Source organism: Echinops telfairi, unplaced genomic scaffold, assembly GCF_000313985.2.
Source record: "Echinops telfairi isolate 266 unplaced genomic scaffold, ASM31398v2 ScPeMD7_6;HRSCAF=24_1, whole genome shotgun sequence".
Taxonomy (NCBI): Eukaryota; Metazoa; Chordata; class Mammalia; order Afrosoricida; family Tenrecidae; genus Echinops; species Echinops telfairi.
Genome location: NW_022103903.1, coordinates 8,962,883 through 8,989,538, shown reverse-complemented (window position 1 = coordinate 8,989,538; position 26,656 = coordinate 8,962,883). Strand labels below are relative to the sequence as shown.

Here is a 26,656-nt window from a genome sequence, read left to right as displayed (position 1 = left end):
ATTTTTGTTTCCTGCTCGGGAAAATTGCTGAAGAAACTGTTGTGATGTTGAACACAGCTTAGAAGGACTGGGATATGGGAAAAACAAGTGTATGAGTGGCGTGTTTTTCTCAGTTCAAACAGGTGAAATGTTGATGGATGACAAACCTCGTTATGGACATTGTCAACTTCCTGAATGGATGAAAATGTCCACAAAATTCATGCACTTGTGCTCAAAGACCAATACTAGACTATTGAAGAGATGGGGAAGCTATGTGGACTATTTTGTGAAGCTCAGTTCAGCGAATTTTAATGGAAACTTTGGGAATGAGCAGGCTTGCTGCAAAACGTGCCTTAGGTTCGTGACTGATCAGCAAAAAGGGTGTTGATTGGAAACAAGCCAGGCTTTGAAAGAACAGCTCTGAAGTGACCCAAACTGTTTTTCCAAGGTCATTACTGGATGCAAGACATGGTGCTATTCTTTAGACCCTGAAAGCCAACACCAATCAAGCCAGTGAAAGACATCATTGTCACCTCACCCAAATAAATCTCATCATGTGAAATTAAAGATCAAAATAATGCTCATTTGGAGCTTTTTTGACGTGAGGGGAATATTGCATTTGTAGTTCATTCCCCCAGGTCAGACTGTTAATCAACCTTTTTCCTTTGAGGTACTGAAAAGATTATGTAACAGTGTGCAATAAAAAAAGGCTTGATTTATGCCAGACGGTGGACTGGTTTTGCCTCCATGACAATGCCCCTGCTCACGTAGCCATCTCAGTGCATCAGTTTCTCGCAAAAAACAGCATGCTTCTCTTGCCCCACGCATCTTACTCATCTGACCTTGCTCCTTATGACTGCTTTTTTTTGTCGAAGAATGAACATGAGGGACATGAAAGGACAGCGATTTGACAATGTAGAAGAGGTGAAGAAAAACACGAGGGAGTTGCTGTCAGCCATCCAAACAGATGAGTATGAAAAATGTTTCCAAGAATGGAGTCACAGGTTTGACAAATGTATTAAGTTTAATGGAGAATATTTTGAAGGTGATAAGGTTGTTTTGAAAAAAAAATTATATAGCTTTGAAAAAAATCTGATTTTTTTGAGTACCCCCTCATATGTGGATCATAAGATGCAATGGAGAGCTTTGAGGAGAATGGGAATTCTAGAACATCATTGTGCTCATGCAGAACAGTTTCATGGACTAAGAGGCATCCTGGGATGGAACAAAGAATATTGGATAGTTTAAATCAGTAAAGGTGTGTGTCAGGGTGCTATCTTTTCATCCTACTAACTCATGCTGTAAACTGAACATATAATATGAAGAAAATGAAGCACCAGGACTGGGGAAAAGCCTATTAACAAAGTGTAATATGCATAACACACCCTTGTTTATTGAAAAGGAGGAGGGTTTTAAAGCACTTGCTGATGAAATAAAATGATACAGGCTTCAGACTGGATTGCAACTCAATTTAGGAAACAACTATGAATCCTCATAACTGGACCCTAAGACAAAATCAATATAAGAATAAAAAGGAATTTGTTAAAATTTCATTTTACTTGGATCCACGATCAACACTCAAGGAAGCAATATTCAAGAGACAAAAATAAATATTTCATTGGACAAATCTGCTACACAGGACCATGGAAAAGTATTAAAGACCAAAGATGTCACTTTGAAGATGTAGGTGTGCCTTACCACAGGCCTGATACCATGAAGGGGCGCCTTACCACGGGCCTGATATTTTCCATTCCCTCATTGGCGAGTGAAAGTTGAACAGTGAGTCAGGAAGATGACAGATAAATTGATGTATTTGAATTATACTATTGGCAAAGAGTATTGACATACCATGCTGCCAGAGACAAAAAAATATATCTTTGATGAAGTGCAACCATTCATTGCAAGGCTGGATGGTGAAATTCAGTCTCCTGTGCTTTGGACAGGCTGTCAGGAAAGACCACTACCTGAGAAAGGACATTATACATGGTAAAGTAGATGGTCAGCCAAAAAGAGAAAAATCCTGGACACGATGGCTGCAATCATCGTGTGATTGGGGTTTGGGTGCCGTTTCCTTCATTGGTGTGTGGATCACTGGGTGCAGTGCTCATTAGGAGGCACCTGACAATAACAACAATAATCTCCACAAAAAATGCTTACTGACTTATAAGTGTATAAAGAGAATTAAACTGTTTAATATAACATTGTAATATTAAAGTTTAGCTATACTAAAAATAAAGGAAATTTGAGAAGTTTTTAAAATAATTCTAATAAATTTTAATAATATAATTTAAGAATATTATCAAGGGCTATTGATAGTATAGATTATATTTAATAGATCCAGTTCAGTATGTCAGTAGATAATTCATTACAACAATCATCAATAAAGTAAAATAGAATTACAGAAAAGCAAATTTTGAGTTTCTCTTCTAATGCCCCCATATATACCAACTCTGGTAACATTACTAGATAAGAGTTGGGCAGCTAACCTCAAGGTTGCTCGTTCAAATCCACCAAATACTCCATGGGAGAAAGATGAGGCTGACTACTTCTATAAAGTGTACCTTGGTCGATGTGGTCTCTGTGGGTTTAAATCAACTTGATGGCAGTTGGTCCTATATCCTAGTACCCCTAATTCTCAAAGTTCTCATGTAAATTCAGGTTTTATTTTTCCATTGAAGGAAAATTATTTCCTATACTTATACTAAAGAAATAATTGTATAACTTGATAATCATCCCCAGATCATTTACACTTAAAACATGCTCTTTGCAAAAACCCTACAACAAATAAAAAACACCAGCTTCTTGTTATGGAGTTAATTCTGGCTCATGGTGAACCTATGGGGCGGAGCAGACTGCTCCTGTGGGCTTTGCAGACTGTAAGTCTTCCTGAAGTAGAAGGTGTCATCTTCCCCCATGGAGCAGCTGGTGGTTGCTAAAAGCTGGCCTGCATCTAACAGCCCAGTGCTGAGCCAAGGGTTTCTTGGTCTCTGTAAGGAAGTTAATATTTTAGCCTAAGTCAGATACTTTTAATAGGGTTATTCTGTTTTCTCCAGTATATTTTTGTTCATTTTCTTGGAATATTGTCTTCTACTTAGGGAGAGGGATCCCTGGTGACACACTGGGTTATGCCTTGGGCTGCTAGAGGCAGCCTTTGGAAGATGGGATATAATTGTAAAGAACAAGTCATCATTTGAGTTAGTTAAGAACTCAACATATTAGCAATTATATATATATATATATATATATATATATATATATATTCTGTGGTTAAATATTATATTCTTCCACAGCATTCTCTGAAATTATAGATGTAATATATAATTTATTAAAATAAGTTTCTGTTGGAGAGTGGGAAAGTTGGAGCCTCAATTATTAAAGAAATATTTCTTGAGTTCCAACTATTTGTGAGGCACTATTTTAGGACCCCTGTTGACACAGTAATGGCACAGTAATTAATGTTATTATTCCAAAAGACAACAGCTTGAAGCCCTCCGGTTCTAAGTGGGGACACGCTATGACAGTCCACTTTGGGGAAGATTTGCAGCCCTGGAAACCATATGGGGCAGTTCTACTCTGTCTTGAAGGGCCAAGATGAGTCAATGGACTCGATAGCCACAGGTTTTAGGAACTAGGGATGCAGAGTGTAGCTTCCAATAAGATTCCTGCTTGTTAGGGAGTTAAAAAACTAGGGCATAAACACAGAATATATTCACATGTATAAATTTGTACATAAAACATCCTAAACAAAAGGTCAGAAGCTCAAACCCACTAGCCAGTCAGTGGGAAGAGATCAGACTATGGGCTCCCATTAAGATGCACTTAGTTTCAGGATCCCTACACCTGGTGGCTTTGAGTCAGCACCGACGTGTTGACAGTGAGTTTCTTGCTTATGTACCTGCTATTTTGCTGAGTACTTCAATTCACGAGGTATGTCATTTTCTATGTATGATTCAGAAGTACTGTGTTACTCTTTTAATAATTCCAGACATACACACTAACCACATGCTCAAATTTTGAACATCTACATAATTAATATGCCTATCTTTCTTTAGCCTCTTACTTTGTATTACAATTATTTAAATGTTTAGCCTATATCCAATATTAAATTTTGAACTATTATTCATCTTTGCATCTCTGAGTATGCTTGTTCATAGTATATAAAACTTGAAAAACAAACTCACTGCCACTGAGCTGATTTCAACTCATAGTAACCCTGTAGGTCAAAGTAGAACCCCGCTTTAGGTTTTTTAGAATGTGAATCTTCTATAGAACTAGACAACCTCATCTTTCTCTTGTACTCAGTATAGTAGTAATCAATATACTTAATGAATATTTTTTTATCTTGGTGCAAGTTCTCCAAAAATTCAGAATAACAATGAAACAGCATATTTGAAGACGGTTAAGGATACAGAAGTAATCAGTCATTCAAAACAAACATGAATAGCATGCTATCTCATCACACATGTGGGGCTTCGATATTATTTATAGAAGCAAAACCAAAACATACATTGGGCTCACAGAAATTGTTAACCATGGCTGCCAATTTAACTGATACCTTGCTGAACTAGTTCATGAAAATGCTGCTTTCTATCAAATCTCCACAGTACAAATGTTTGATAAATATCATGTTTTATCCTACGGGTATTTGTATAACTTTCAGAAGGCCCCCTTTTTTTTTTTTAGGTGAATTTTAGATCACCAGTTCCAATTACTGTCTGTAGCTCTAAAGCTGAAAAATTCAAAGGTGTAATTAGGAGGGGCAAAAACCAGCCAAACAAACACTCACTAATGTCCATAACACAAGATATCAGTGATGTTAGCAATTAAACGGGATGACATTTAAATAATGCAATTCCATTGGCAACCACAATATACAACCTAACCACTAATATAGTAGCTCGATAGCAGATGATTCCTCAGGAAAGTGCTCAGACCTCATTTTAAGAATCAATACCGCCTAGGGAGCTCTGAGAGAGTTCAAGGCCTGGGTCTCAGCTCATAGACAGAAAAAAGAAAAACTTTCTGTGTTAGAGCTATATTAAATTATCACAGCTAATGCAAAATCAACCTTGGTGTAAAAGATAAAGGGTGAAGTTCTCAGAAACGATCACTTATCACTCCAGTCCTAAATGGATACAGCATTCGTGATAGATAGAAATGCCACTCAAATTTCATCATTTAGTAGGGTTTTGAAATGGCCAAACCATTAACAGGAGAGAGCAGCTTTTTATATTTATACAACCAGTGACTAATGAAACATTATATTCAGTGTGCCAAAAAAGAGGGTAGGGAGGGGGTTCCTTATTTTGTAATGAACCCAATTGCAGCCCTTTTAAACAGAGTATAATATAGTTTCACTTGTTTTATCCAGCCTCTCATTACTTGTATCAATAATCCTAGGTAAACTACTGTTGAACTTCACAGCATTTATCTAGCAGCATGAATAGTATTAATCCATGGGGTGCTTTTGATGAATTGTAGTTCAAAAAGCAAAGTCAAAAATGACTTCTTATAAAGTGCTTAGAGAAGTATTTATTAGAAATATGTCAACTGCCAACTAGCTAAAGGTAACTGGGCTATTTAGGAAATCATGCTGCTGGCTAGCTTACAAACACTGGAAAAACATAAATTTTCCCACTTGAATTACCTTAAAAATGAATGACAAACTAGTCATCTAAGAATATTAATGGATGTTTTTGCCACTTTTTACTATTTTCGTACCTCAATTTTTTAAATTTCACATTACTTTTGACACAATATGGCATGCTATATACAACATGTTCCCAGTTTTTGCTAAGAGAGTAGTTATTAGGTGAAAAAATACTTAGAAATGTAAGGGTGAAATTGATTCACTCTACTTATGTCACTGAACATCTAAATATGCATAAGGTGAAAGCTACTTGGAGATGTTTCTCCAACAGTATTACATACCATGTTGACTCAGTGGTTAAGTGATCTTGGACTTTAAAATGTCTAGGATGTCTATAGAAATTTCCCTATGTTTATACCAATTGGTCATTATTATTTGAATAGGTACTTCTCCAATATTAAACTTTGCCCAATTCCTGAGATGCTACACGTTGTAGCCTCAGGTTTGTCAAGATATCGATGTATTAACAGTACAATGATTGTGTGCCTCCATTTTCCTACCATCTTTTAATAGTGGTATTAAAATTTGAAATATGATATACACTAATGACATTTTAAAACATTTTAATCACAATTTATTATATCAAATTTCCTCCTACTTATATGTATTGTAACAAAATTAATAACTGGCAAAAATACCATAACTTGATTTTTTAATCAGAGAGTAAAATTTGAATCTAAATTAAACTTTATAAAGAATTAAAGTTCAATTTTACAAACTATGTGGAGTCTACAACAAGGTCAATCCTTTTGATAACAACAAAGAAGTCCCACAAACCCTTTGCCATCATGTAGTTTCTGACTCATAGCGATCCTATAGGACAGGATAGAACCGCCTCTGTGAGTTTTCTGATAATGTAACTCTCTATAGGAGTAAAAACTCCAGCCTTCTCCAGCCTTCTTACAGGAAGCTGCTGGTGGTTTCAAACAGTTGAACTTTAACAGGAGAGAGCAGCTTTTTATATTTGTACAACCAGTGACTAATGAAACATTGTATCCTGTGTGCCAAAAAGGGGGTAGGGAGGGGTCAGCAGCTCAAAGTTATTCCACCCAGACTCCTTGCAAAAGCAGATACCTACACTTTAACCTGAACTATGAACTATAGAACAACAATTTTTAATTGTTCTGGGAAATAGAAGCAGTGGGCCAAATAAGTCTGAGAACGTACACTGTACACAATTACACAGTTCAGCACTCACTGCTCAGTTTACTGTGCTGTGCATTGGTGTGATTCCAGAAGTGATACTGCTGGTATTCCAAATACCGCTAGGGTCACCCAGGGTAGATGTTTTTCTGTTAAATGTCTAGACTAGGGCAGACAGGGAAGAAGAAAGTACTAATCTAGTTCTGAAAAATAAGAGCTAGTGAAGTCCTTATGAATAGCAATGGAACAGGGGTTTAAATCGCGCCAGAAGATGATTCTGTTAGGTTGGAAAGTACTCAAAATATGACTAGAGAAAAGCTACCTTGGCAAAATAGAATCAGCCTAAATGACGTAGATGAAGTAAACTACAGGGAGGGATCTTCATACGATGATGTGCTATGGCTCTAAAGAAAAATAAACATTGGAAAACATCATTCAATAATCAGAATAGGAATGCACTAAGTATAAACCCAGAAAAATTGCAAGTGTCAAAAATGAAATGAAATGCTTGAAGATAGATAACCTAGATATTAGTGAGCTGTCATTTGCCACTTTGAATCAGACACTCTTATGATCTCCCATTACAGGAATGACAAACTGAAGAGGATTGGCATCAAATTCATCTTCAAAGGGAAACGTTCAAGATCTATTCTAAAATATAATGCTGTCAGAGATAGGATAATATCTATATGCTTACAAGGAAGACTAATAGCCAAATGTATGTGTAGTTTTACTAATTCCTTTAGTTTGAAGTTGTTTATAGGGGCAGAATTAGAGTGTGATCTTTCTAGGCAAAGTCTCTATGACGCTCATTAAATAAACTGTTTCTGCACCTGTCTGAGTAAGAAAGTAGGGGAAGGCATTGATAGGATTCACTGTTAATGGGTTTCGTTGGGTTGTCATCATGCTGGGAATAAAATGAGCCCTCTGAGAAGTAGGAGCAGAGGGAATCCTACTGCTAGCAAGAGAGAATAGGGGTGCGCATGCTCTCGACCCCAAGATTGCTGTGCAGTGAACCTCCAGGGTCCAGAAGACAGCTGTGACGTCAGAGGAAGGCAGCAGAATCCGGAGCCAGACATAAAACAGTGGTAGACTTCCAGGCCACAGAGCAAGTGAAGCTGAGTGTTTGGGGCAGGAGGTTGACTTGTGAAGTGGGGTACATTTGGGCACTTAATTTGGGTGAGCCAGCTTACAGATCTAGAGAGTCCGAGCTGAGTAACTGTGATTTGTGGCTTACAGCAGAGCGGCATGCCCTTTGGGCATTTATTGTCGTTGTCATTAGGTGGCATCTAGTCAGTTCCAACTCATAACAACCCTATGTGCAACAGAGGAAAATACCACCCTGTCCTGTACCATCCTCCTAACTGCTCTTATGTGTGAGCCCATTGCTGCACCACTGTGTTCATCCTTGTTGAGGGCCTTTCTCGTTTTGACTTCCCCAATACTTTACCAAGCATGATGTCTTTCTCTAGGGATTGGTCTTTCCTGATGACATGTTCAAATTATATGAGACAAAGTATCAGCATCCTTCTAAGAAGCACTCTGGTTATACCTCTTCCCAGAAGAATTTGTTTGTTATGACAGTTCATGGTACATTCAATATTTTTTGCCAGCACTATAATTCTAATGCATTGATTCGTTCAAATGTTCCTGATCCAATGTCCAACTTTCACATGCCTGAGAAGCAATTGAAAATACCATGGCTCGGGCCAGGTGCACCTTACTCCTAAAGTAGCTTCCTTACTTTTCAACACTTTAAAGAGGTCTTGTGTCACAGATTTATTCAAGGCAATGTGGCATTTGATTGCTTAACTCCTACTTCCATGAGTGTTGACTGTGTATCCAAACAAGACAGTACAATTCTTGACAACTCTAATCTTTTTCTCTTGAGTAATTATTAATAACCCTGAAAGAACATTGTATGATGTCCTAACTGAAAAACTATATCATGAGTATTTCTCAACTGCATTGCAACTTGTTGAGTCCCACAGTAAACCCTCTAACTGAGCTTGTCTGTAAGTTCTGAGTAGCCATTAAAATAAATTACAGAATCTAGAGGAAATAGTAGAGAATACTATTTGAGACAGAAGATTGATCAAATGTACAATCCAGATACATTGATGATTAGTGGCGATTGGAATGTGAAAGTTGGAAATGAAGATGACTAGTAGTCAGAAAAGATGGTCTTGGTGACAGACAAGACACCAGAGACCAGCAGGAAAGACTGTTATACTGTGGTAGCATAGTGGTTATGTGTTAAATTGCTACCTATAACATCAGCAGTCTGAAACCATCTTCCAGGAGATAGAAGAAATGGTCCACTCCTGCAAAGATGTACAGTCTCAGAAAACCACAGGGGCAGTTCCAGCCTGCCCTATAGCTATGCTATGAGTTGGAATTGATTCAATGACAGCAGGAACTAGTAACTTAGTTCTCTCTACTGCTCATGAATGGCAACTCCATATATGAACACTACTGAGTGAAACGTACAGGAAGCAAATCAACTGTATGTGTAGAAAAAGATAATAGAGCATCTCAATATTCTTTGTAAGAATAAGGCCTGGGGCCAATGGTGGCATAGGCCAACACTTGCTCCTACACAGGCTCACAGGGAAGATAATTAAAACAAGTTCAGAAGAATCAAAGTAGGATTTGAGCCTGTTCCAACTAAGTTTGAAAACTATCTCAAACATAGTTTTAACACACTGAACACTAGTGAATAAAGACCAGACCAATGTGGGAAAACATTTGGAAAAATCATATATTCAAAACGCAAAGTCATTAAACAGATAGAAGAAAAGAATTAGACCCAAATATATGTTTGAAGATACTTTGAAAAATGTTATTGCATGTAGAATTGCTAAAGTAAATAAAATAAAATTGTTGACCAGCAAATTTTAAAAGGTGGCTAGAAAAGACAAAAGAAAATGTGCCATGAGCTGCGATGGAAAACCAAAATGAAACACAGTGGTAGGCATTGCTCATGCTGAAGGAACTGAAGGAAAAACCGAACCTCAGATTGAAGTATTGATGGTCTCTATGCTTGGTTTCAAATCAGGAAAAATGTGTGCAACAGGGTTGACTACTTTCAGCATACCTATTCAGTGTACTTTCTGTTAAAAATATCATTTGAAAAGCTGGCCTCGATAAAGAATAGTATCAATACTGTAGGAAGACTCATTAACAACCTGCACTACGCAGATGGCACAATATGGCTTACTGAATGTGAAGAGAATTTCAAGAATTTACTAACGAAGATTAAAACTTCATTACTAGTTACACAATCAGCACAAACAATGGAAAAAAAAACCAAACAAACCAGAAAAAGTCCAAGTTGTCAAATATTAGATTTTACTTGGATCCACAAGCAATGTTCATGGAAATTAGCATTGAGAAATCAAATGGTGCTTTACATCGACTAAATCTGCTACCAGAGCACTCTGCACCATTGTCAAAGAGCAGAGATGCCACTGTAAGCACGTGCACCTTACCCAACTACCATGACTTCAATTGCCCGGGCAAGTGAATGCTAGAAAGTTAATAAGAAGGCTACAGGAGAGTTGATGCCTTTGAATCTGTACTACAGACTGTCAGTAGAATGAACAAAACTGCATTGGAAGGCCCACCAGCATGCTGCTTACAAGCCAGGATGTCTCCTGTACTTTGACCATGTTATCAGGAGAGATCAGTCTCTAGAGAAAGATGTCATTCTTGGTAAAGCACAGAGGTGGTGAAAAATAGGAGACCTTCAATGGGATGTATTGGCAGAGTGACTCAGACAGCACAGATCGTGAGGATGAAGCAGGATCAAGTTTTTGTTCCGTAGTACATTGCGTCACTATGACTCAATATGACTCCGAGCTCACTAGACTATATGTAACCCCAACAAACTCCAAAGATCACAATATTGCATGGAAAACCATGCTAACCTTTGAAAAGCTTCCTATGGTCAATTCTACATGAAAACCTTTGCATTCCCCTGACAAGCTGGCATAGAAAATACACTGAGCTGTTTCACAGTCGGTATCAATCACTTAGAGGAGCATCTCCATCTAATCATATGTTAATACTTCCCATTCAATAACTCAGTGTGGCCTTTGGAAGTAGAAAAATAGTTATTCTCTTTACATGGTTCCCTCTGCCATCTTGTTACAGTTACTTCCAATATGAGATAATTATAGTCAAGAGATAATTATCTGTGGAAATTTCAAATTATTATTCATAACAATTAAAATTATTCTTATTATAAACTTTAATTTTGGTGTACGTCAATAACTTTTATTTTCAGGAAACTATTTATAGAAGTTATAAAATATGCTTTTTCATGAACAAAAGAGCTTAAGAGAAGTAACATTTTCATGATTCTCAATTAGATTGAATAACATTTGTTTTTAACACTTAAAAATAATCATTAATGTAAATCACTAGTCATCCTCAAAATTATACAAATAGACCGATAATAAATGAATAAATAAAATTTCCCAGTAATATTTTTTTATCTTTTGTGTATATTGTGATTTTGTTTCATTATCCTGGCTTAGAAGTTAGTAATCATGAATTTTGGAGATATTTACTAATACGAGAATTCCTTCTGGGGGGAAAAAAAAAAAAGAGAGAGAGCCTTTAAAATTTTGTTGATTATTCTATACAGTTTGGTAAGTTGAAACACTTGCAGCTCTTCCATCCTTTTCCTGCAGTGATTTCAAAGCGGTACTCACCGTGTACAATGAGCACATACTCTGCGCTGCTTTGGCCAATGGTGTTTGTGGCTTCACATCGATAGGTGCCGTTATCCGTTTTGTTCAAGAAGAGAATATTTAACTCCCTCCCGCTCACGACCATTCGATCAGGGTCTGGTAATTCTCCTCCATCCTTTGTCCACAGAACGGGTTCTGGCCTATTGGATTCAAACATGCACACAGATAAGCAATATAAGGAAACTTACATATGCTGTAAAGTAACTAATAAACATTTCACATATTATTTGGCATAACCAAGTGCTAAATTCTAGAGGTACTAAACAAAACATCATCATGTGCCCACTTCAATAGGACATCGTTTTGTTGTTTTCTAATGAATTAAGAAGCTTCGCAATAAAGCAGTAATTTGTTAAGTTCATATAATAGTCATGCTTGTGCACGGTCTGTTATTCAGTCCCTGGTACTAATCATTTACAACGACTATATCTTTGGAAGAGAGTTTTGACCCCATTAGAGCCACCTCCTCAAGGTACCTTGGATTGCATGCCTTTGTGCCCACAACGGAGAAAGAGATCCCCGAAACTACCTGAATCTTCTATTAACCCTCTTGTTTTTCACTAACTTAGACATGTCCACCAAAACTCCTCTTTTAATAAAACATACTTTAAAAATTCTTTCTCAATTGCATTTAGGAATGAAATACAGGTAAATGAACCATGGGTGTTGGCTTTTAAGAATTTCAGTCTTTTATAATTCTCACTAGAACACTGTACTGGTTAATTTTTTTTAATTAATGCATATAAATATAAATCAGAGGAGTATTTAAACTCTAATATGATTCATGTGTCATGCTTCATCCATTCATCTGCTTTCAAGTAAGATGTATATTTTCCTGGTTCTTATCTATTAAAAATTTCTAATTTACATATAATTTATCACAGGGTTGAAAAACATTCTCAAAAGTGCTCTAGATATTTGTATTTTCTAAAATTAAAATATAATCTATATAATGTTATTATAAATAAAATTAAAACAAAGTTCTTGTTACATTATGCCTATAATTATGGCACCCCTCCTAAGAGTAACAATAATATATATATATATATATATATATATATAAATATATTTATTACCAAAAAGATTGTGAACCACATAATAACAAATATTAGAAAGAGTATCAGAGAAAGCATATTTTCAAGGTAATAAAATAATTGTTCAATGTAAGTAGTAACAAATAACAGTAACAAAATAATTGTTCAATGTAAGTAGTAAAAGCATTAAAGTGAAAACAAAGGTGATTTCATCAAAATTATACCCTTGACACCTCTGAGTGTTTAGTTGTACTCTAAACTCATGGGGGAAATTTGTTATACAATATATAGAAAGGAATAATTTTATATCCTTTAATTATGGAGACAAATATATAGAATCATTTTTAAAAAGACAAACTGCTAATGTTTTACAATTTGCTTCATATGCCCTACTAACCAGCTAAATATTATTTGAATTTGTTCATTTGCTGAAAACGGTTTCTCTGGTTCTCTCCTCTCACTCATCCAAACCCCAAGCGACAGAAATCCAGTTGATTCTGGCTCATAGTGAGACTCCACGGGGTTTCTGGACCTATGAATCTTTACGGATAATTCCACACGCAGCCTAAGGGTTTGGATAGTTGCCAGAGCAGATAGCGATCCTATGCTTAACCAATAGCGCCACCAGGACTCCTCACACACAGTCTTGAATCCTTTGAAGAGGCAAAGCAGTCAACAGAGCCATGTTTTACTGGATATAACTAAAGCAACAAAATTATATCCTTTCCACATCGCTACATAACTGCAACTAAAGCAAAAGCTCTGATAAAAATTATCTAAACTTTAGAAGATTCTGCTATTTAAAAAAAAATGAAACAAACTGCTGGGATCTACTAGGTTTGGACTCATAGTGCCCCAACGCGTAACCCACTAACCCCACCAGGTGTCTTTGTCTTTGTCTTGTCTCCGTCTCCATCTCCATCTCCCTCTCTCTCTACACAAGCGCGTGCGCATGTGCATGCGCACACACACGTTATAGCATGTGAGTAAAAATGTAGTTGGTGGCCTTAAAATACTCAAGCTAGAATACCTCTTTTCGGTGCTTGACACAATGATGTATGAATGGATTGTGATAAGAGCTGTAAGAGCCCCCAATAAAATGATTAAAAACAAAACAAGAAATAATACATCTTTTCCCTAAAAGATAAATAAGTAAATAAATTCTCCATTTCAGGAAATCGTGAAAAGATGGAGACCCGGAGGTTGTATTAGTCACGATTGGCACTAAACATTTCAAGATTCTTGATCCTCCGCTCTTTAGCAACTCTTCCAGGAGTCCGAAGGAGTTAGCACCCTGAGATGCAATTATAATGAAATGGAGGTTAGAGTTTGCACACAGATTAAAAACAGCCCACACATATATTCCCAATTAGTATTTAAAATGTTCAAGTTTCTTATTACCACCATAAAAATATTAAGCGGTTTAGCAAGTCTTGATACAACTTGTGTTTCATCTTCATAAAGCGAGCCCCTAGGCTTTCTCTAATTGGAAGTCAGAAATGATTGAGTTTCGTGCTGCAGATGAGTAACAATCTCCCCTGTTGTTCAGGCATCCGAAGGAGATCGTTTGGAAAAGGGTTCCAGTCTACAGTCTCCATGTGATAAGGCAGAAAAGAGGATGGGTTGGACACTTGGAGTAATTGAATGGAAAAAACATCACCGTAAGGAACCAGACATGAGATGGTCATGTCTGTCCTTCGGTGAGAACATTAATATAGTCAAAACCAGGAGCGTTCCTCTTTAAAGGGCTCACTAATTGAAAGTTTGACATTTCCATAAGAGGTTACATTTGATGTGTTTCTACTTGCCAAAGGTATACCATTAAAACAGTGTCTTATTTTTCTATGCAACTGTGAGCTTCATGGGCTGCAAGGAAGGCTCATACCTAACAATACAACAAGGATGGCACAAGGCCAACTGGTGTTTCAGTTGTACATAGAGCCACATTGAGCTGGAACTGACAGAAGTCCAGCGAACAATAGCGACAATATACACCTAAAATCACTTTTGGCAACATTTTCCTCCAAAGGCCAGAAAGGCCATTCAGAAAATAAAAATCGTCTTGTGGAAAACCCAGTCTGTGCAGAAACCCCAGTGGAAACTATGTGGAAAACCCAGTCTGTGCAGAAACCCCAGTGGAAACTATGTGGAATACCCAGTCTTGAAGGGCGTCTGTATTTTGGAAAGGAAAGAACCTGAAACATTTGAGGTCTTTATAATGACAAATTATGCCAGGATTACCAGGGTCTAATTCTCCCAACTGTGTGTGTGAACATTTGCTCCCTAGGAATTAAGAAGAATGAAAATTGCGTTGCCGTCTCAGTTCTCACCCTCTCTTTCAGGCCCGTGACTGAGCTCTGGAATGAGTAAGCAGTAGCAAAGGAAGAAGGAAATCCAACTGATGCCATGGTTTATTGGGTCAGCGCAGGGGCAGGGGAGTTGGGGAGAGATCTGTGGATGGGGAGCGGGGAGGGAACCTTCGAGCTGATTGTGATGAGGTATATGCAACTCTTTAGAAGCGGTTTAACTGTGGAAGCGTATGATATGTGAACATTATATTAATAAAACTACTTTTAAAAAAGAAAGAAACCAACTTGACCCACGGTTACCATGGGTGCAAGGAGGACGCATTTTTGCTCGGAGGCGACACCGAGTTCATTTTAATGGCGGTGGAACCGTTGGAGGATAGCGATAATGGTTGTACAGCATGGAGAGCGTAAATAAGCAACGGCACTGAATTGTACACAGGAAAGTTGTTGAATTGACGAATGTTCTGTCGTGTATATGTTTACCAGAATTGGGGGAAAAATCACATGAATAACAATGAGTATTGGGGAAGAGAAAGTGTGCTAAAGTTAATTGTGGTATAGATTGTACAGCTCCTTTTTATATGGCTGAATAACTGAATTGTATGATATGTGGATGAAGTGCCAATAAAACTGTTTGGTTTTTTTTAAGAGAAAAAAAAGGAAATCCCAGCAGAATTCCTCTACTGTTCTTGAGAGGTGAGCAAGAGTAAATTGTTAAATTTCAAAAAAACCCTTCCTTGTCCCAAGAGTCTCAAGTGACTGTCTCCTTTGGGTTCTGTACAGTCTTTTCCTTTTAAATCACAGTGCATGTTCACCAAATTTACGCTAAATAACAAAATACACTCATACAAAGTAATGTTATAAAATTTAAGCTCATTCCCTCACCCCCCAAAATGAATACTAAATAAAAGTCAATGTAAGGCACTCAAGTAAACAACATCTTCTATCTTGAAGTGAAAGAGAAACCTTCGAATAGTCCGATCTTAGATATATGGACATGAGGTATGTATCCCCAAAAGGTGTCTTTCAAGAACTAGGTGTTCTTACATGGCAAGAGGAGCTTCAAATGTGTGTTATGTATTGTGACGAATTGTATGAGCCCCAATAAATTGATTAAAAAAAAAAAAAAAAAGATGAAGTCCTATTGGGTCAGGGTGGGTCCTAATCTAATGACTGATGTGTTTATCAGACTTCAGCCTGGTTAAGAAACAAAGGAACACAAAAAGAAGGCTATCGTGTGCAAACCGTAACAAAGATTGCAGGGACACATGCCCCAGGCAAGCAGTGCTGAGACCGGTGAGTGGAACAGCCACCAGAGGCTCCGAGAGAAGCATGCAAAGTAACTTCTCTCAGAGACTCCAGAATGTGTTGACCTGATGTTAGACTCTGAGTCTCCACAGCACTGAGCGCATGTGTCTATCTTTTTAAGCCACCTAGTTTGTTTTTGTGTTGTTTTTCAGTCAGCCTACAAAATGAATAATATATTCATAAAACAAAAAGAATGACATATCCGTTATCTTAAGACATAGCAGAAACCTATAGTTAATTAGATTGTGCCTGTGTCTCATGTAACCACATGAAGGTGCTTAATACTGTTAACTCTGTTTAGTTCCACAGGTGAGAAGTGTACAAATGAAGTGTAAATAACATGAGCATCTTTTAAATGATACATTTCATTTATAGCTTCTATTATTTTCACGGGAGAGTTAGAGAATGTGGTACAAGCTGCACCTATATATTGGCCCATTTTTATGCTTTCAGCAAAAGCTCTTTTTTTTAATCATGTTATTGGGGGCTCGTAAAGCTCTTATCACAATACATACATACATGCATACATACATACATTGTGTCATGAACATTTGTACATATGTTGCCTCATCATTTTCAAAATATTTTCTTTCTACTTGAGCCCTTGGTATCAGCTTCTCATTTTTTCCCTCCCTCCCCCATGCCTCATAAACCCTTGATAATTTATAAATTATTATTTTTTCATGTCTTACAATGACCAATGTCTCCCTTCACCCACTTTTCTGTCGTCTGTCCCCCAGGGAGGGGGTCATATTTAGATCATTGTGATCAGTTCCCCCTTTCTCCCCCTACCGTCCTGGTATTGCTACCCTCATTGTTGATTCTGAGGGAGTTATCTGTCCTTGATTCCCTGTTACCAGCTCTTATCTGTACCTGTGTACATGCTCGGATCTAGCCGGATTTGTAAGGTAGAATTGCGGTCATGATAGTGCTGGTGGGGGAGGAAGCATTAAAGAACTAGAGGAAATTTGTATGTTTCCTCGGTGCTATACTACACCCTGACTAGCTCATCTCTTCCTTGTGACTCTTCTGTAAGGGGATGTCCAACTGTCTACACACAGGCTTTGGGTCTCCACTCTGCACTCCCCCTCATTCACATTGGTATGAATTTTTGTTCTGGGTCTTTGATGCCTGATACCTGAACCTATTGACACCCCATGAGCACACAGGCTGGTGTGCTTCTTCCATGTCAGCTTTTTTGTTTCTTCTCAGTTAGAGGGCTGCTTGTTTATCTTCAAGCCTTTAAGACCCCAGATGCTGTATCTTTTGATAGCCAAGCACTATCAGCTTTCTTCACCACATTTGCTTATGCACCCATTTTGTCTTCAGCAATTGTGAAGGTGAGCATCACTGAATGCCAGGTTATTAGAACGAAGTGTTCTCGCGTTGAGGGTGTACTTGAGTAGAGGCCCAATGTCCATCTGCTACCTTGTTACTTAACATATAAATATATGTACATAGATCTAGTTACCTATTGTTATATATAAATATATTTACATATGTACAATGGCAAAAGCTCTTAAAGGAAAAAGTTGTACTAAGAAGTTGGCACAAAATTCTCAGTGTTCACGCTAGGAAGTAATTATCAAAGGGCCAGGTAGATATTATTTTTAATTAACTGACAAATAGTTTTGATTTGGAAGATTTTAGGCTTATTTTGTTCAGGGAAGAAGAATACCAATAAACTGCCATAGGTAAATGACTCACATTTGATCTCCCCACACTATCCACCAAAGTAAGAGGAGGAAAAGAGATGGAAAATGAATAGAAGCTGGGATTGCTTGCTCCTATATTTATTTAAAATATAAATACAAAATAAGTTCACAGGGTCTTTCCTTAAAGCTATAAAACTGACTCAAAATCACTTTATATTATGTTAAAATCTAGAATGTGGTTACTTAAGAGGAAGAAATAGAGAATACTTGTGGGCTGTTACACTTGGATTGTTTCAAATCTAAAGCATGTACAAAAGATTATATTGATAATCAAATGATGTGTTTTTAACAGAGTGTAAATAATATTTTATATAGAGAGAACATATTCTAATTATTATAAATTTATTGTACTGGGCCCTTACGGAGAACATCGTTGTGAGTGTCCTTTAGATTTGGTTGTTGTACAAATTAATTGGAATGAAATTTTTTTCCTTTTTAATCATGACACTGATTTCATATATTTTTTATGGGAAAAGTTCTTAAAACACCAAATAACTCATAGCACAGGTCAACTTAACCTCCAGTGTATTAGTTATCATAATGTATACTCATTTTAAAACAAAATCAATGAAAGGGTTTATGCATCTGCTTGTCTTTATAAACATTATTTTTCTGAAAGGAAAACAAAAAACTCATGACACACTTGTATTTGAGTAGCTTCCATGAGTCTCAATGGCTTTAATTAACAGAATATTTACTCCTCTTAAGGTTGTATCTTAAGACAGATAAGAGATCAGTGGAGTTTTGTGATGGTTGTTAGTTAACATCTACATGTCCTTGACTAGGTACTTGATGAGTTCACGTTATTTTCAAACAACGATCTAAAAAATGTGTGACTTTTTTGCAAGTTTTTATACAAAAGATGACAAGGAAAATAAAAGTGTACCTTGCTGTGATTTTATAATGACATATGTCATCAGCCCTAACACTTAGTGACACATACTAAGCAACACTCATGTTGCTTCCCACTCAGAGTGACCCCAGCAGACAGCAAAGAGCAACCGTGAGGCTGTGAATCTTTGCACTCCGTGAGGCTGTGAATCTTTCAGGAAGCAGGCTGGCACACCTTGCACCCACAAAGCTGCTGGACTAGAGACTCTGAACTTGGATTTCATGCATGCACACTAAACCAACATAAGTATCACATAAACTATTATAAGATTCATCAATTATTAATAGAAATATTGCAGTTGGCTTTGTGAAAGAGATAATTCTTCACGCTCAGTGCTGTTAGGTGCTGTGAAGTCAATTCCATGCTATGTACCAAAGAATGAAGCACTGCCCAATCTTGAGCCATCCCATAATTGTTATGATGGAGCCTAATCTTATAACCACTGTATCAGTTTATACCAAGAGTCTTCCTCCTTTGTTCTGGACTTCTCCTTTACCAACAATGATGTAAGACAAATATGTTTGTTCTTCTGGCAATCCAGGTCCCTGGGACTTTCAATGTTCTTAGCAGTATCATAATGCATTGATTCTTTAATAATTTAATTATGACAGGATTTTGATGGGTAAAAGTTAAAGAGGTCAACTCAAGTATTGTATGATCCCAGATAGGATGTTTGCTCTATAAAGTTCATATTGTTGAATGGGAAATTGCTACTATGGTAAATGTTTTAAAAAAAAAACAAACAGAAATAATGTGAAAAATCACTTTTGACAAATTAAGAAAAACTAAGATTAAGGCACGTAATATGATGCCTGACTTTGAGGAAAATCAACTATCAAAATACAAACTTATATTAACAAACTAAAGATGTACAGTTGTCAGTAGCTTTGTCTGGGGCATAGTTTGTAGGACAAAGTGTTGAAAATGGAAAAAAAAAAATTTTCCATAGTAGACTGTAGGACTGATGGTGCCATCCTAATATGAAGAGAGCTAGGAAATATTCGGGACACCAAAAAATTGAGTGAACATATAAAAAAAAATTCAAAGTACCTATAGAAACAATATCCATACACTGAAACTGTGTAATAAAGAACCTTGACTATCAGGCTAAACAGTCATTCAAGGTTCTTTATTACCTAGTTTTAAGGCTTTCCTTATAAATAAATGTACATCCTTTTGACTTTTAAGAGGGGTTCTTGATCAGAATTTCCTTGGAGAGCATTGATGTGAAAAGTCTTGAATTGGAAATGTTTAAAAAAATCAAAAGAGAAAATGTCGCAATGTAAAAAAATTACAAATTGAAATAGAGATAACGCTATCTTACATGATATTGGGCTAGTAATAAAGGAAAATGGGGATAGACTATAGAAGAAGACTTTGAAGGCAGATAAGACACCGCTGGAGCCAGAACATAAGACCAGTGTTGCTACGTGAAGAGTTCCAGGCTCAGAAGCCACAGGGACGGTTCTACTCTGTCATACAGGGTGCCTAGAATTGGACTCCTCTCCAAGCAAGGAGTTTGAGTTTTTGAGTGTTTGAAGAAAGCAAGAGCAGAAGGGCTGTTGAGTCTTTATAAGAAAAGCAGTGCTGGTGCTAAGAAAGAAACAACAGAAACAACATGACACAGTCAATAAGCCAAACCCATTTTAAAAAAATACAAGAATAAAAACTTTGCTCTCTTACTGTTCCTCTCCCTTTAAGTAATCTTACAATACAGTCTATAACTACAAAGAGCATCAAAAAGTTCACAGAAATATAGATTGAAAAGATAATAGATTTTTTCCATAATTTTTTAAGCACCCTGATACACACAGACGCATACTTATACATATAACTCTCTATATTTTCTACTTCACATCCATTATATTTATCAGGTTAAATTCCATCCCTAATGAACCCAACTTTATCATCTTGTCTTTGCCAGAGTATTAAAATATGTTGGGGGGGGGTGTCTTTAAATTTAAATTCATGATCACATGTTTCAAATTAACACCTGAAAACAGCCCCAAAATTCTATAATTGGTTGTTGTTGTTATTGTTGTTGTTGTTAGGTACCATTGAGTCAATTCCAACTCGTAGGAACCCGATGGACAACAGAACAGAACACTGCCTGGTCCTGCGCCACCCTCACAATTGTTCCTATGCTTGAGCCCATTGTTGCAGTTAATCCAGCTCATTGAAGGCATTCCACTTTGTTTCTGCCCCGTCCCCCCTACTTCACCAAAAACATCATGTGCTTCTCTGGGGACTAGTATCTCTTGAAAACATGTTCAAAGCTAGTAAGACAACGTCTGTCATCCTAGCCTCTAGGGAAAACTCTGGCCATACTTCTTCCAAAGCAGACTTGTTCCTTTGGCAGTACATGGTTGTGTTAGTCTGGGTTAGTCTTCAAATCCAGAGACACATTAATTTATGTATAAGAAATAGCTTTATATAAAGAGTAATTCTGCCCAGTGCCGATCAAGTCCAAAAGTCTGATATTAGCCCACATGTATGATACCAGTTTGTAAATTCCTCTTGAGACACACACAACACACGCAATGATGCCGAATGCAGGAAGATCACAGGCCAGTTGGTGGAAAGTCTTGTGGATCCACTAGGGGTGGAAGCATCTCATCGCTGGCAGGGGTCTCCATGTGGTTCCTCCAGCTCCAGGACTCTCGTGTAGCTCCATGTGTCTTGTCAACAGGAAGACGAAGCAGAGAGTATCAGTGTATTTGGCCTCCAGTGAGCTCTTTTTCACCATGGCACCTCCAAATGAGGGCATTAAGCTGAGACCTGATTGACTCTAGCCTGATTGACAGGCTAGACTCTACCCCTTCACAAGTTGACAGGAGATTATGTAACAGCCACAATGGTACTTTCAATATTCTCCCCCAATACCATAATTCAAATGTATGGATTCTTCTTCAGTCTTCCTTACTTGATGTACAACTTTCTCATGCAAATGAGGTGATTGAGAATACCATGACTTGCATCAGGTGTACCTTAATCCTCAAAGTACTATTCCTGCCTTTCAGTATTTCGCAGCAGCTTTATTCAATACAAAACATCTTTTGAGTTCTTGACTGCTGCTTCCATGAGCACTGATTGTGAATCCAAACAAGTCAAAAATCCTTGACAAATTTAATTTTTTCCCCCATTCATCATGCTGTTACCTATCAGTCAAGTTGTGAGGATTTTAGTCTTCTTTACATTGAATTGTAATTCATACAAAAGGCTGAAATCCTTTATCTTCATAGGGAAGTCCTTCAAGTTTCCTTCACATTCAGCAAGCAAGGTTGTGTCATCTGCATACGTCAAGTTGTTAATAAGACTTCTTCTAATCATGATGCTGCATTCTTCTTCATATAATCCACTTTCTCTGATTTTTTGTTCTGCATATAGATAGAATAAATATATTGAGAGGACACCACCCTGACACATATACCTCCTATTTTAAAATCCTGTAGTATGACACTGTTTCTTTAAACAACTGCCTTTTGATCTCTGTACAAGTTCCTCATGAGCAGAATGAAATATTCTGGAATTTCCATTCTTCTCCCGCCTATCCATAGTTTGCTAGGATGCAGTCAAATACCTTGGCACAACCAATGATACACAAGTAAACATCATTCTGATATTCTCTGCTTTCAGCCACGATGCTTCTGACATCAGGAATGATGATCCCTTCTTCCGTTCCTTCTTCTGAATCCGGCCGGAACCTCTGGCAGCATCCAGTCAATGGACTGCCGCAGTCATTGCGGCATGGCCTTCAACACCGTTTTACTTGTATGTCATAGCAATGACATTGTTCAATAATTTGAGCATTCTATTGGTTCACCTTTTTTCTGAATTTGGTATAAATATGATTTTTTCCCCATCTGTTGACTAAGTAGCTATCTTCCAATTTTCCTGTAGTAAGTGCCTTCAGTGCTTCATCAGCTTGTTGAAAACATTCAATGGGTATTCATCAATTCCTGGAGCCTTGGTTTTGGCTAATGCTTTCAATGTAGTTGGAACTACTTCCTTTAGTACAATGGGTTCACGCTTATATGCTACTTCCTGAAATGGTTGAATGTCAACTAGTTCTTTTTGATACAGTGACTCTGTATTCTTTCCATTTTCTTTTTATGCTCCCTGCATCATTCAATATTTTTCCTATAGAATCATTTAATAGCTTGTAATATTGGTAGATTCACGTTGCTATTCTGTCAAATGATTTAAATCTTTTGTTTCTTTAAATTTTCTGGTACCTAATTCATTCTAAGCTGAAGTAAAGCTCATGTACATTAAAGAAAAAATGATGAAAAAATAATCATCTTCTCATAAATCTTTCTACATACTATCTTTGTCCACCCCTCTTCCATTTTAATAGTAGTATACCTACTTCTAGAAAAAGCTAACCCTTCCATTTCTGTTGTGGATTCTATTTCTTTTTTCTCTCTCTCTTTTTAAGCAGATACTCCCTATCTCCTACCTTATCATGCTCCCTCCTCATTTCCTTGAGATAGAATATAATTTGAAATACATTGTTGTTATGTGTCAGAAGTCATTTAGGACTCATTGTGATCCTCTGTAAAACAGGAAACTCAGCCTCAATCTGAACCATGGTCACAATCACTTATGTTTGAGCTCATTGTTGCAACCACTGGGTCAATGTATCTCATTGTGGGCCTTCCTCTTTAATGTTGAATCTCATACTTAATATCCTTCTCCAAGCATGAAATCCTTTTTCAGGAACAAATCCCTCCTGATAACATATCTAAAGTCTTGTCATGTTTGCTTCCAAGGAGCATTCTGACTGCAATTCTTCAAACTAAGATTTGTTCATTCTTCTGACAGTCAATGATATATTCAATATACATTGCCAACTCCATAACTCAAATGTATCATTCATATCTGGTCTTCTTATTTACTATCCTATATATACATACTTAAAAAAAAAAAGACCCTGGCTTGAGTCAGATACACGTTAGTCCTCAAAGTAACATCTTTGCTTCTTAGCACATTAGAGACACATACTCTCCTGCTAACATAAAAGTTGGTGTTCAAACCCACCCCCCATATTGTGGAATAATAGACCTGGTGATGTATTTCCATTAAAATTACATTTAAGGAAATCCTATGGAATATTTCTGTGCTGAAACACATGTAATCACCATGAGTTTGAATGAACCCATTTAGGCATGGGTTTGGGTATTTTCTGCGTGTTTTGTTTGTGTCTGATTGTTTGTTTTGTAATTGGATGCTTGAAAGCATACAAACATTCTTTGGAAGTAGTCATCTTAAAACAACAAAACCAAAATACCAAACTCACTACCATCAAGTTGATTCGGATTCATAGCAACCTACTAGGTTCAGTAGGACTACTTCTGTGGGTTTCTGAGATGATAACTCTTTAGGGGAGTAGAAAATCGTGTCTCTTTCCTATAGAGCAGGGGTAGAGTTGAACTGCGAATCATTTGCCTAGCATAACCATTATGCCACCAGGACTTGTATTAAAACACCAAAGTAACAATAAAATCCTCAACCTTCTTATGCTCCTCAGCATATCCAAACTTCTGAAAATAATTGTCTTTATTCAGTGACTGCACTTCCTCAAATCATATTCTTCATACATCTCTTTCCCCTGGGATTTTCTCATCTACTGGACCTCCTAAGCTTTATGAAAGGACTCTATGAACAATATTTTTCCATTTACAATTAACATTTTTTGATCTTCATATCATTTGATCTCTTGGCAGTATTCCTCATAGTTAATGTATCTGGAAAATATGTTCCTTTCTTGCCTGCCATAAAAGCATATTCAGTTGAATCTCCTGGATTTTTCTCAGCTTTTTTCAAGTCCTTACTCTACATGTTAAAGAATTTGGGATTCACTATATCAATTTTTGCTTTTTACTTTGGTATTTTTTTCACTGAACACCTGATCTAATTCCAAGTCTATAAGTACCATACCAAAATCCAGACTCATTTCATCAAGTTGATTCCTACTCTCAGAGAACCTATGGGACAGGGTACAATGCCCCTGTGGGTTTCTGATCTGTGATTCTGTAAAGAAGCAGGAAGCTTCCTCTTGCTCCATGGAGTGCCTGCCTCATGGGTTTGAATCACCCATCTCATAGTGAGCAGCCCAGTGAGTGTCCCACTGTGCCATATAGGTTCCTACTCCGGAGAAAAGAGCCCTTTTCTTAAACTCACTCGTTTCATTCGAATCTTTTCTTTTACTCTGGTCTGAATATTGTCCCTCATCTGGAAATTGTCTTGCAAGCAGAACAGAAAGCCCAAAGAGGAGGGGCTCGGAACCTTGAGCCTCTTCCTTGCAGTTAGCAGCCCAACCCACTCTGCCTCTAGGGCTCTTATTAGGTATCAAAGATGATTGATACATTTAAAGCGGAGTACTCCTCCTCCAGAAAAAAAATTGTCTATGCAACTGTCTTCCAGATTTATCACCATCGTAGCTCTGAGAGTGATCTCAACCTCAATGTGTCCAAATAGGATATTTTATTACTTTTCCCTTCTGCTACCAGATGTTGAAGTTCAAAACTGACTCATCCAAATTCCTTCCCTTTTCTTCTACTCTCAAATGTATCTCCTGTCCCTCAACACGAAACCAACCCAGGCCATTAGAATATTTTTCCTGAACTTCTGCAATAGTCTGCCAATCACTTCTGCATTTTTTACAATTGATTTCCTCATTTTCCCCAAGTATTCTGTACAATTTTAAATTAAGGTCTTTTATTTTAATGTACAAAATCCTTAATGCTTTCCATTGTATTACATACAATATGCAAACTTCTAACCATTCCCTGTGTTAGGCTGGATTGTCTAGAGGGAAAAAAATACAATGACACTCATATATGTATAATAAAAAAAGAGCTTTATATTAAGAAGTAATCATATAACAAGAAGGCATCCCAGCCCAGTCCCACTGAAGTCCACGAGTGTGATGCTAATGGGAGCCCGTCAGCCTCACATAGCTGTGGGCTGTAGACACAGAGAGGTCCAGCAGGAGGTAGGAAGATCATAGGACAGCATGCAGTCTTGTGGATCCGAAGTTAGTGGACACATGGTTAAGGTGCTGATGACTCCCAAGGTCAATTGGCCCAGGTGGGGCCACCCCTGAGGCAGTCATAGAGTCCCAGCATGAAAAAAGGCAAGCCATAAATAAAGAGAGGGGAGGAGTCCCCGGTGTCTCTCTTACAAAAAGACTACATTTCCCAGGAAGCATCATCAGGCTGTGACCTGACTGACAGGTTGTACTCCACCTCTACACAGTTTGATATAAAATCAAACTGCCATGTTTCCTTAAGTACCCTCTTGAGCTCTTCACCATCCCGCATCATTCTCCACACTGTTCTCCGCGCTTCAGCTCACTTGACCTCTTGTTTGTTCTCTCATGCTTTAGCACCTATTACATGCTATTTCCTCTTCTGAAACATTTTTCCTCTTTGTACAACACAGTCTTCTCTTCCATCAGAGACCAGAAAAGAAGCCTCTTCCTCAGCAAACTTTCCCTAACTGCCCTAGCCCCATTAGAAAGAGTTAATAGTAGAAAGCTTCACTCATTTTAATTTTTTTTCACAAGTGTATAGCAGTATGGCATTCTGCTGATTGATAACTGACAGTTACAGGCCTCCTACCCTTGTAGCTTAGTGGTTACATCTTGTTAACTGCAGGGCCAGCAGTTCAAAACCAGCAGCCTCTCTCTGGGAGAAAGGTGAGGCTCTCTATTCTTGTGAAGAGTTACAGTATCCAAAGCCCACAGAGCAGTTGTACCCTGTCATATGGGGTTGCTATGAATCAGAATAAACTAGGTGACAGGGAGTTTGATTTGGTTTGGGGTTACAATATGAACAGAAATTGTTAGTTACGTTGAAATGGGCA

At 37.5% G+C, this 26,656-nt stretch overlaps 1 protein-coding gene across 1 annotated transcript in view; it reads right to left on the bottom strand.

Moving 5' to 3' along the window:
* Positions 1-26,656, bottom strand: part of CADM2 (cell adhesion molecule 2) — a 368,234-nt gene that overhangs the window by 121,190 nt on the left and 220,388 nt on the right. Inside the window, exon 7 of the mRNA XM_045286248.1 lies at positions 11,491-11,669. Within this exon, the coding sequence (XP_045142183.1) occupies positions 11,491-11,669 (179 nt within the window). The remainder of the gene's footprint in view (positions 1-11,490; positions 11,670-26,656) is intronic.